Source organism: Ylistrum balloti, unplaced genomic scaffold (genome assembly GCF_031769215.1).
Source record: "Ylistrum balloti isolate Yb309-2 unplaced genomic scaffold, AGI_CSIRO_Ybal_v1 Utg370288, whole genome shotgun sequence".
Lineage (NCBI taxonomy): Eukaryota > Metazoa > Mollusca > Bivalvia > Pectinida > Pectinidae > Ylistrum > Ylistrum balloti.
The window spans coordinates 797,333-809,464 of record NW_026782219.1 but is presented as its reverse complement, the minus strand read 5'-3'; the positions used below and the strand labels follow the sequence as shown (position 1 = coordinate 809,464).

At 31.7% G+C, this 12,132-nt stretch overlaps 1 protein-coding gene across 1 annotated transcript; it reads right to left on the bottom strand.

Moving 5' to 3' along the window:
- Positions 1-8,036: 8,036 nt before the first annotated feature.
- LOC132552948 (carbohydrate sulfotransferase 14-like) lies at positions 8,037-8,912 on the bottom strand. Its single transcript, XM_060217146.1, has one exon. The coding sequence runs from the start codon at positions 8,910-8,912 to the stop codon at positions 8,037-8,039; it is 876 nt and encodes a 291-aa protein (XP_060073129.1).
- Positions 8,913-12,132: the final 3,220 nt, after the last annotated feature.

Here is a 12,132-nt window from a genome sequence, read left to right as displayed (position 1 = left end):
TTTTGGATTCTTTTGAAGAAATGACTTCTGATCTGGTTTCATAAAAATACAGAAGTACAGTTGAGACAGGGAAGTAAGAATTCAGTAATTTTGTGTGAATGAGTTAAATATCCTCAGTAAGTAGTGTTACAATAGACCAACCATTCACAAGTTTAGTCATGTGTATTTTTCATTCACCTAATCAAAAATATTCATACCCTATTTTTCACACAATGTATTTTTCCGTAATTCTATCTTTCAATAAGACCATGCATGGTAATAAGCCCACCCATAACTATTGCTGTTAAAACATAATGACAAATAATAAAATTTCCACAATTTTCCTTTTCTGCACTATTTTATAACAATATTTTTGTATTAATATGGTCATCTTCGATTATTTTATTGGGATATTTATTTTGTTTGGGGCATGTCATTTTTTTTGAGATTGTTCTAATTTACAAACGTTGTTAAAGCAAATCTGTCAAAACTATTTGTTTTTTACAGTATTTCATTGTCTTTTTAAAGCCCATGTAATGTGTACAAACCCTGGGCTTATTAGGGGTTTCACAGATATAAATAGGATAAGCAGAAAAAATTTGTACCACTGCTGTTGGAAATATTCCATCACAATGTGATTACTTGTATGTATTATGATATTGTTTTGTGATTAAAAATGTTGTCTGTGATTGTTCGGCTACAGGTTACCTAGCATTGAGTATTGTTTTCATCAAGGATTTACATACAGAAATATATATATTTAAGATTTTATTTTTTTTAACAGTTTTTTCTAATCAATGAACTCCCGATATTTAGATTCTTAAATATTTTCAACTAGTCAATGAATTTCTGATTTCTTATTTTTCATTTATATTGTCAATTAATTTTTTTTTTATTGATTGTTCAAAATTTGAATTCAAATATTTTAAATATTTTCAACTTGTCAATTAATTTCTGATTTAATAATTTTCTTATATATTTGCTTGTCAATTAATTTTCTGTTTTTTTATTGTTTATCTATTTATTTATTTTGCCAGATTTTTTATATCTAGTCAATTAACTTGCAGCTGTAATATAAAGATGCTACGTCATATTTAAACATGTATATATAAATATGATTAAAGACAGCTGTAAATCTTAATGGTCATGTTTGTGTTCAAGGTATTTTATTTTCATTGATATACGGTACTGTAAACTTGTTATTTCCATTTCGTGACTTCAGTAGGAAAACTGTACATGCAAGGTTCATATTCAAACTCATACATGTGGTTGAAATTTACGCAGCAGAATGACTAAAGCGTATTTAGAATAAATTCCTGCCACTCAGTAGATATAAAATTGCATTATATAGAGTGATGAAAATTATTTACATGTTGTTGATTTTTATGTTAATTGTTGTTTACTAATTTGTTTTAATGAAACTAATGATACTTATTAAATTATCTTTATAGTTATATCCAACACACATTTGACATTCAGACTTCAGACCATTCCAAACAATAGAATTAGGTAGGGCTTTTTCAGGGGCCTGTATATGGCTGAATATAGGCGCCATTCCCATTTGGATTTATTTTATTGTATTACCAAATTCACAAAATCTATAGTTTTCTATATAGTTTACATCTTAAAATTTCTTTTTCATTTCAGCAATTTTCTTCTGCAAATGAAATAAAATAGCCCTTTCCAAAATGAGTGAAAAAAGCCCTGAACATTCCAATATTTTTGAGAAGTCAGTGATGAAATCAAAATGTCATAATGCTGTTATGTATTTTGAGTTTTAAAAAATAGTAATATATACTCAGAAAGCTGGAAACATGTCACTTACTGTCCTCAATTTTCACTTCATGGAAGAATGTATAAAAGAGGCAAGTGAATAGTACCCTTTGATACAAATAAAATCAGATACAGTTCAGCCAAGCTCTTTATCTAGGACTCATCAATGATGCTAAAGGTTTATATTCAGAAGCCTAGGAGGCTACTGAGGAAAACCCAAAGTGATCGAAAGTAATGTCAGAGTTTAGACGTGAATGAACACTAGCTCAATAATTCTATAAATAATTTTCATATATCTGATAATTAGAGAAGAATTTCAAGTAAATGTGTATATTATGTACCTTGCTATAATTGGAAAGAATCAAAACGTGGTATACATGTTATGGCTATAGTGAACTAAACACTCACCAGCAATGTCTACCATCTGTTACTTCAAAGGATTGTAGAAAAGACACAAATGAATAACACCTTTTACTTCAAAGACCTATAGTAGAAGTTTTTTTTTAAAAAGTAAGCCTTTTGAAAAGCGTGTTATTTTCTAGGGGTTGTATTTTTCCACAGATGGAATTAAAAAAAAAAATCAATAAATAAAATGCACCACGAGAAATGAAATAAATACATAAAAGAGAGGTCCATTTCTCATGAATGCTATAAAGTATCCTTGTTGCATCATGCTTTTGGTGAAACCATGAAAATTTGAACCATCAATACTGAATTTTAAAGTGTTCAGCTGTTACAAATTAACAATTTATTTAGTGGTTACATCAATAGATCTATTTAGAAATACATACATACTTAGCCATATGCCCACTTATATTCTGTTTATTCCAATTATTAACAATTATATGTTTTGGTTCCTTTGTGATAATACTTTCACCTGAATTTTGTTAGACCTAGATGTAATGTATTGGCCTCAGGGTATTCTGTTAGGCAGTTTCTGTATTTGGAAAAATCACAGCCAAAATGCACAATGAATAAGCATTTTGGTTTTTCGTTTTACATGTGAGATATTCAGTGTTAATCAAAATTCATTTGTTAATAATTTATTTCTTGTTATAACTGACTTTTATTATCATGCTGTCCATGTGATAATGTTAATACATCCCAGATCTATTTATAGAGTTGATTTTTTTCATTTTATCTTATTCCCATCACTAATTTTTTTTATTAGGGACACAGTACTTAATTTTGAAAGAAATTATTTTGATGTTTCATTGTGAGTTATCTCCTCTTAATATAATGTATTTTTGATTTGATGGAAATGCCTTGAGACAGTAAACTTTTACCCACCAGATATTCATAAGGCATAGCTATTGTATATTTCATATAATATATAGCATGTAACAAGTTTATTTTTCCACATGCAAATTTCACAGTTTGTTGTCACAACCGGCATATCCAAGATTCTTGCCTTCGAAGGACAAGAACTAAATCATGTTCTGTAAATCTTTCTCATTAATACTTGCAATTTGATGTACCTCTTACAATGTACAGTGTTATAGGGGAGAGGGGGTAAAAAGGTTATTAGTTTCAACCCTACTATGTTGTGCAAAGGGAGGTAAAATGGAAATGAAACAAGAGAAGGGTTGTACAAAGGGAGGTAACTTGGTAATTAAACAAGAGAAAGGTTGTACAAAGGGAGGTAACTAGGCAATTAAACAAGAGAAGGATTGTTCAAAGGGAGGTAACTTGGTAATTATACTAGAGAAGGATTGTACAAGGGGAGGTAAATTGGTAGTTAAACAAGAGAAGGTATGTACAAAGCGAGGTTATTTGGTAATTAAACAAGAAAAGGGTTGTACAAAGGGAGGTAACTTGGTAATTAAACAAGACAAGGTTTGTTCAAAGGGAGGTAATATGGGAATGAAACAAGAGAAGGGTTGTACAAAAGGAGGTCTCTTGGTAATTAAACAAGAGAAGGGTTGTACAAAAGGAGGTCACTTGGTAATTAAACAAGAGAAGGTATGTACAAAGGGAGGAAAATGGAAATGAAACAAGAGAAGGGTTGTACAAAGGGAGGTAACTTGGTAATTAAACAAGAGAAGGGTTGTACGATGGGCGGTAATTTGGTAATTGAACAGTAGAAGGGTTGTACAAGGGGAAGTGACTTGGTAATTAAACAAGAGAAGGGTTGTACAAAGGGAGGTAATTTGGTAATTTAACAAGAGAATGGTTGTACAAAGGGAGATAACTTGGTGATTAAACAAGAGAAGGGTTATGCAAACGGAGGTAACTTGGTAATTAAACAAGAGAAGGATTGTACAAAGGGAGGTAAAATGGAAATTAAACAAGAGAAGGGTTGTACAAACGGAGGTAACTTGGTAATTAACCAAGAGAAGGGTTGTACAAAGAAAGGTTAATTGGTAATTAAACAAGAGAAGAGTTGTACAAAGGGAGGTAACTTGGTAATTAAACAAGAGAAAGGTTGTACAAGGGGAGGTAAATTTGTAATTAAACAAGAGTAGGGTAGATTGTTAATAAGTTGCCATGATAGAATGTACATGGGGAGATAATTAATTAGTTGTAGCTCTGATTAGATTTAACCCTGATATGATGTACAAGGGAGGTAAACACGTTGTTTAACATGTGGAGGCAAATGTGAAATTGATTCTAACTATTCCTTTCATAGCCAGTTTTAAGAAATGTCTCATATGATATGTGTATGTGCCGAATATTTGATGTCAATGTAATTTTATGTGTAGACAATGGTTTTGAAGGTATGATGTAAAAGCTGGATTTTGTGATGTGAAAGTAATATATATCTATAATAAAGGGTTGAATATACCAATGTTACATGTATGTAGGGTATATTTTTGTCATAATAAATTATTAGCAGTGTGTCGTTACAGAAATATATATGTTCCTGTATCAAACATATGTATTAAATGTTGAAAACAGACTTGCTGAATATTTGTTTCATAGCAGAATATTTCGTTATCCAGATCTCCTATACAATAAGAATGAAATAATAGACAAAATGTATGAACTCTTTCCTTACAGTGTAATGCAAAAAGTTGATGCCGGATGGCAACCTAACCCCTCTTGGCCCGATGGGCCAGGGTAGCTGACTTTTCACTGAAATGCCTTATTGCAGTCACATTGATATGACATCCCTTCAAATACATATATTTTTACTGACACGAGAATGGACCACATAATACTTCATTGACTATACCATGACTAGGTTTTACAAACCGTGGTTTCGTCTGAGAACGTGAGATTTCCTACTTGGATTGACGAAGAGTGTCTTCATTGAAGCAAAAGGCACTTACCCTCCTGAACCTGATTTATTCTCCAAGCAGTCTTTAAACGGTAACCGAGAAATATTTTCTTTAGTTCATATTTGCCATCATTACAGCGATTTTGAGTTTGAATTAAGATGTATTACAGGACATGGCAAAATACCGACGAGCAAAATATGAACAAAAAATACTTAGACGAACTCCTGAAAAATTGCAGGTGTTCCGGAAGAGTAAACATCTTCTGCTTAATCGTATACACTCCACTGCACACATACGTCGATCCAAGTATGTAATGCTTCGTCCCAAATGAGATTATTGTAAACAACAGCGGAACCAACAGAATCAAACACGTCTAACTTCATTTCGTGTAAGGAAACATAAATATCCCAATTATATCATTATGACGACAATAAAACTTTTCCATAATCTTTATCAACATGTGTCTCTCGAAACCCTGTGTTAAGTTTCTCAGTTGAGAAGCCTTTGAATTTCAAAGAAAAAACATCACGTTTGGGAAACGGTGATTGCCCTCCAGAAATGGAAAATTTACAATAGAAATATTGAAATTACGCTTATTAAACAGATTGGTATAAAGCTGTAGCAGTTGAATTTCCTATATGGATGATTAAGGAAAGCGACTGATTTAAAAGAGTCTGACGTGTCATTGATTGCCAGTTAAGTAGAGTGTATACGATGGACCTAGTTTATTGTTGTATTGTTACTCAAAGACGAGACGTCATCAACTACAAACAACAAAATGTATATGAAATTAAATGATTGATTTATTAGATATTTTAATAAATTTATAGTTTCTAAGAAACACATTGCAGACATTGTCATCAACTGGAAATAAATCAAACTGCATCATAAACTTTATGATATATAAGAAATTGAAATATTAGATAAATACTATTGAAAACAGAAGACACTAAAACCTGGTATTGTAAGTATTGTGCATTTTTCAAGGACCTGGGTGTAAATATTACTTTGATTTATGTTTTATGTTCTGCTGATTTCAATGGTTCAGTAGTCAAATTTTTATTTAAATCACAACAAAAAGTTCGTCGTCGAAGCACCGCGTCACATTGCAATGACTACCAATAGGAAAACATGTCGAAGCAAATGGCGCTAAACATGTTAGTGGTTATTATCTTGATAAAATGTATATATATATTAAAACAACTGTGTAACGTATTCATTTTTGTTGGTGACCCAGATACTGCAATTTACAATAGAAATATTGAAATTACGCTTATTAAACAGATTGGTATAAAGCTGTAGCAGTTGAATTTCCTATATGAAATTGAAATATTAGATATTTTGTAAATTAATGGTTACGAATAAATATAATACACATTGTAGACATTGTTGAACACATATATTTTCTAAACTCTAGATAAGTGAAACCCATTTTAGTATTTAAGTCTTATCATACAATGTTCAAAAATGTATTGAAATCTTTAACAAAATGTTAATTCGGAATAAAATTCATGGCATGAAAAACAACAAGGAAAATACCAACATATCAACATGATCATAATCTAAACTCAAATTTAGAACAAAATATGAACAAACGAAAGATAAATTCGCAGATTCCTGAAAAAAAAACACCAGGAGAATAAGACCAGGTGTTCCGGAAAGAATGCAAACTATGTTCAGATGCTCTAGGATACACTAAAATTTACATTAAGAGAGCCAATTATATCAAAAATACAAGTGTCAATAAAATGTAGGCGCTTAGCAACTCCTCTGTTAAATATACAAATGTAAATTGCTATGTATACTAGATGCAGTACAAATTATTATAAATTGATCAGAACCCATTTTCCCCCTTATATATCATACTTGTACATTCTTATTTACATTTTTGGGTGAACGTATTTCTTAAGTCACGAAGGAGATCTAACATACTGTGCAAGTGTTAATTTTCATGGGTCATTTTTAATGTGCGAATTCACACGTCCAAATATCGATTAAAATATGTATTAGTAGATAATTGAGCTTTTGGTATTGTTTTAAAAAGATTTAACAGTATTGACTAAATGTATAGTTGACGATACATATGTGGAATAATTTTAGTTGCAAAGTCTTTCAATACTTTATGATACTTTATATACAATACTTTTATGATATGCTTCTTTCTCTTTGTCGATTTTTTTCCTTACAAGCTAGAAGATATGACGAGCCAAAACGATCACATTGAAAATCTTGAAACCAAGCATGCTATTAAACGTTTCGATAATCAATGCCTTGCCGGAAACGTAAAAAGACACGAAGGTGGATGGCACCTTTCTATGTAAATTGATTAAGTGTAGCCAAATACATGTGATAAATCAACCTGCATCATAATATTGTTTAATCCGTGTAGTACTCAATTGATAACGACATTAAAAACCCCGGTCAATATTTGTTTTTTTACTCCATAAATTCTCATATCGAAAATATTGGGTGATTACATGAAAACGTCATGCACATGTTTACCTACAAAAAAAGGGGGCGACGCAGAGAAATCTAAATTAGACGAAATAAAAATAAAGATCTGGATGGGGCAATCTGACCGGGATTGATATACTATATTGAAAACAGAAGACACTTACCCGAAACCTGGTATTGTAAGTATTGTGCATTTTTCAAGGACCTGGGTGTAAATATTACTTTGATTTATGTTATATGTTCTGCTGATTTCAATGGTTCAGTAGTCGAAATTTTATTGAAATCACAACAAAAAAGTTCGGCGTTGAAGCACCGCGTCACATTGCAATGAAACTGAGAAATGTCCTAAATGTACCTAAAAGAAATGTAATGTATACTTGTATATTTTCAACCGTGCCATTATTCAAATGACTGAAGAGGTCACAGTTTGGTTACGATGGTGGGTTAAAATTAGCAAAATAAATTGAAATCTGGTTCATGATATCCGTATAAAATACATCCTTATGTTTTCGTTGTTGTCACTGTTTTGATAAACTGTAAAAAGATATTAAACTATACACAAGGAAATGCGGTTAAATATACGAAAAAGGATCATTTGTTAATTCTGAGTTACTCTGATAATCTTCTGTGTGGAGGTTCTATGTCATAGCCGAGAAATATGAAATCTCTCATGAATACTATTTGTATTTTCTTTATCGTTTCATCATTTACGTTTTCGTAGGCACGACGCACAAACATCGCTCTTTGTTGCTTTTTCATGATATCTGTCATAGGATAAGATTCGATATAACGGAGAATTATTGAAGTAATATTGTCGGCTTTGAAATCAAAACTGTTTTCAAAGAGACGTTTTGGGAACAAAGCATCTTTACTGACATGTCCTTGTATCTGTAGAGTAGCCCAGACCTTCTCCATGTGTAAAACACGAGACGGACAATCTTTCTGGTAAGTGGTATAGTCTGACAAATACGAGGCAATGAGTGAATGTATCGTTTGTTTAATTCCCTTTGGACTTGTAGCTGTTTTTATTGCTGCTCTTTTGGTCTCTGTCAAGTTTACCTTATCAAGGAGGTATAGCATGTCTCTGTTTAATGATTCTTGTCTACTCAACATGTCGTATTTTATTCCGCAAACATCACAGAGGTCAGAAACTGGAACCAAATGTTCGTTTATTTCCTCACCTGCCAAGGCTGTCTCTGTGACGTCATCCAGAAACTGATTAAAGGTAATACTATATCCACACGTATTTCCGTCGTGTTGATAGGGACCTGCGCCAACAGCTTTCATAAGAGATCTCCCAAGTCTTCCGAGTAGAAAATATTTATCGATAAATACCGAAAACAACCGAGTGTAAGGATCCCTTGTGATAAGTACTTTTGTATCGAACTTCGAAACACTGTGTATATTAATTTCATTATGACCATGAATGGCATTTCGGTTGATATTAAATACATTTTGAGACATATTGGTTGATTCAATGGCCATGATCACTGCTCCCCAAAACGAACTTCCTGCTTTCGGAACTTTACAACACGAAATATTTGTTGATTTCGATCGAAAAAATACTGGTTTTCTTCCATTTATTTGTGGAAGTGATACGTTATAACTACAGGCTTCCTTCAGATGAATCAAACGATGTGTCAGATTGTCGCCAGCGTCAAATGATGAGACTTTGTCTATCGATAAACCAGATTGTTCAAGCGTAAGAAATTGGAGATGTACATAGGTTGATTCAGTTGGACCTGTTCTTTGTATTTCTTGTCTTACTGAAATTAAAAAAAAAACAACAACAAAAAATGCAATATTATCGTTTTATATTGGTACCATAACTAAGACGCACAATAAATGTTTAATAATAATGTAATTACGTAAATACAAAAGCGGACACACTGCAAATATTTTAAAAATAATGTAATTACGTAAACACAAAAGCAGAAACACTGCAAATGTTTAATAATATTGTAACCAACAGTCCAACTAACGAACATCAAACGGGTCCAGCTTCATATCACACAAAGAAATAAAGTATTTCTCAGTGAGATCAATATGGCGACTATAAACCTACCCCATAATTACCACCAACCTGCATACAACTAGCGTGTGAAATGTAAGAGATTGTTTTCAGGCAGGTGATTATAAACCTAGTGAGGAAAGAATCTTGTTTCAAGTGCTTAAGAATTCGACACTTCAACAGAGAAATATGAATATGATGATAACATGTTCGTTTTTTTTCGAAGCTAGGGCAAACATGATGATTTTTTATATTATGAAAGCTACCTAGAAAAAGTCGACGACAATGATTTGTCAGGGTTTACATAAAAGTTAAATGGTAATGCGTACCTCTATTCCGGTTCTATGGCATTTTTATGATAATACCTACTTATTCATATGTATTAGTGCAGGGGAGTTTCATGAACGATTTTTAATTAAGTGTCAAGTTGTCGAAAACGTATTATTTCATGAAAATATATAGTAAAATTTGTATTATTTTTGAACTCCTTAACAAGAAATAAATAAATTCAATATCGATTTTTATTTTAGATTGTTACAATGCTTTCAGTAGTTTACATTTCTTATCGATAATTAAGAAAAAATATATATAACGTGTTCCAGATTATGTAATGAGCGTTAAGCAAATTATAGGCTTTGAACTTGTGTATTTATGAGAGAATACTCAAGTCTTTGTATGTACTCAACATGACATTACCGACTGTCAATCAAACGGAGATGATCAATACATATTTTTAGGGAAAAAACGTATCCTAGAAGTGATTTTTGTCGAAAAGATTTGTTTCTTTCTCCTTCTATATTTCTGTATGAATCCGTTTAATTTGCTACCATAAACGTACCATGTTAAGGCTAAAGTACAAAACAGTACAAAACAAAAAATCCAATATCTGAACAGTTGACACAGGTGTTGGGTCCATAGTATATAGACGAAAAATGGAGATACACTGAATGAGTAATTTAAAAAAAATCCCGAGATTGTTTTCTAGTGTTTTCTGTCTTGTAAAAATGGTTATTGGTTATTAATAGGATACCCTGTGTTGCTTACATAAAATCAGTCACTCAGTCTTGCATCATATTGTGTTAAAACAGCTAGCAAGTATACCACATTTTTCTTTAACAAGGCTGCGACTTTTTCACGTCGTATGTAATGTAGGCAGATATAGAGATAATCAACCCATAAGTGAAGAATATGGTATTATATAACATGAAAGTAAGTCAGTATCCTTGTTTTGCTAGCATCGCAATTAATTTACAACAACACCAATCCTTGTCTTCTTTAAGGCTTCCAGGACGTGCAAATTATCACATGTAATGTAATACCGTGACGACCTTGCAAAGTCGTTTAATTTCACCTTCAGATGAATTGACAACGTCCATTGTATATATCCACCAGAACAGGAAATCAAAAATACGACAGACGAAACCAACGTTTACAGCTTTCCATCAACCAGCATGATAAACGTTATGATTTCAATTTCTTTATTGTGATTTGTTTCCATTTCTGAATTGCAATATCTCCAACCTATGTCATTATAAGTCACAACTAATTCGATATTCAAGAGTCTGTTCCTATTATCTCGATTTCCATGTAAGAAGTCGTCAACTAACTTAACAAAAGGGTTTAAAAATGGAGGCTGATGAAAATTATGGGTTTTATGGTCGCCATAGTTATCCCATTGACAATTTCTTTGTGTAGGATGAAGATGGACATATTTGATGCACCTGGTCTTCTTTTCATTGTACTTTTTCAGGAGTTTTCGTGTAGATCTTTCTTTTGTTCATATTTTGCCCTTAGTTTACGGAATGCGAGTTTGAATTATGATTATGTTGTCATGTTGGCATTTCCTTGATGTTTTTCATATGGATGTTTCTGTGATACCACGCTTTGAAATTAAGGAATTTGGTCTTGGTGATTTAGGTTACAATTAGTAATCAATCTGTATAAGAATTAAAACGGAATTCCCCAGCAACTGTCATAAACGTCATAATTATCTGAACAAAACAAAATAAATAATCAAATAAATACATAAATCCAAAAAATAAGAACAAAAAAGAAACAAAAACAAGAAAACAAAATAAAAATTTGAAAAAAAAAAAAAAATTCTTTAAAAAAACAAAAATTATAAAACCAAAAAATAAATTTAAAAAAAATCGTTGAGCTATTTGGCTTCAATGTACATGTATCTTATTGTTGATTTGTGTTGAGGTATGGTAGTGGACTCATTTCTTAGGATAACTGCACTTTTTTTAAAGAAAAAATCCTTGGTCGCCTCCAAAGTTTGAGACTCTAGGTATCACAGATGTATTTCAGCTGGAAGAACTTTCTGAACAATGCAGTTCGCCGCTACTGCATCTAAATGTTATTTTTTTAGAATGGTGTTATTCATTTGGTGTTTTTTGTACAATACTTTTAATTTAATCCTAAATCTATAAGTCAAACCGGTTTATTATTTTTTTCCTGATAGAAACGAAAATTTGTTTCATCTGATTGGATAATAGATTTGAAATACACGTGAAAGTAAAAATAACTTAATTGTTTCGTTTAAAATTATTTTCATTTCATCGAATATTCGAAATGTGATTTAACAATATATATGTGCATGATATACATCCCCTCAAATCGCGCTGTTTTATCTAACTTATTGTTTCCTCGTGGCTCCTGAGACATTGAAGGAATTGGAACAATGAATGTTTT

Bases quoted from the DNA above. Each gene is read 5' to 3' on its own strand.
- LOC132552948 (XM_060217146.1), bottom strand. From the start codon at position 8,912: ATGGCCATTGAATCAACCAATATGTCTCAAAATGTATTTAATATCAAC.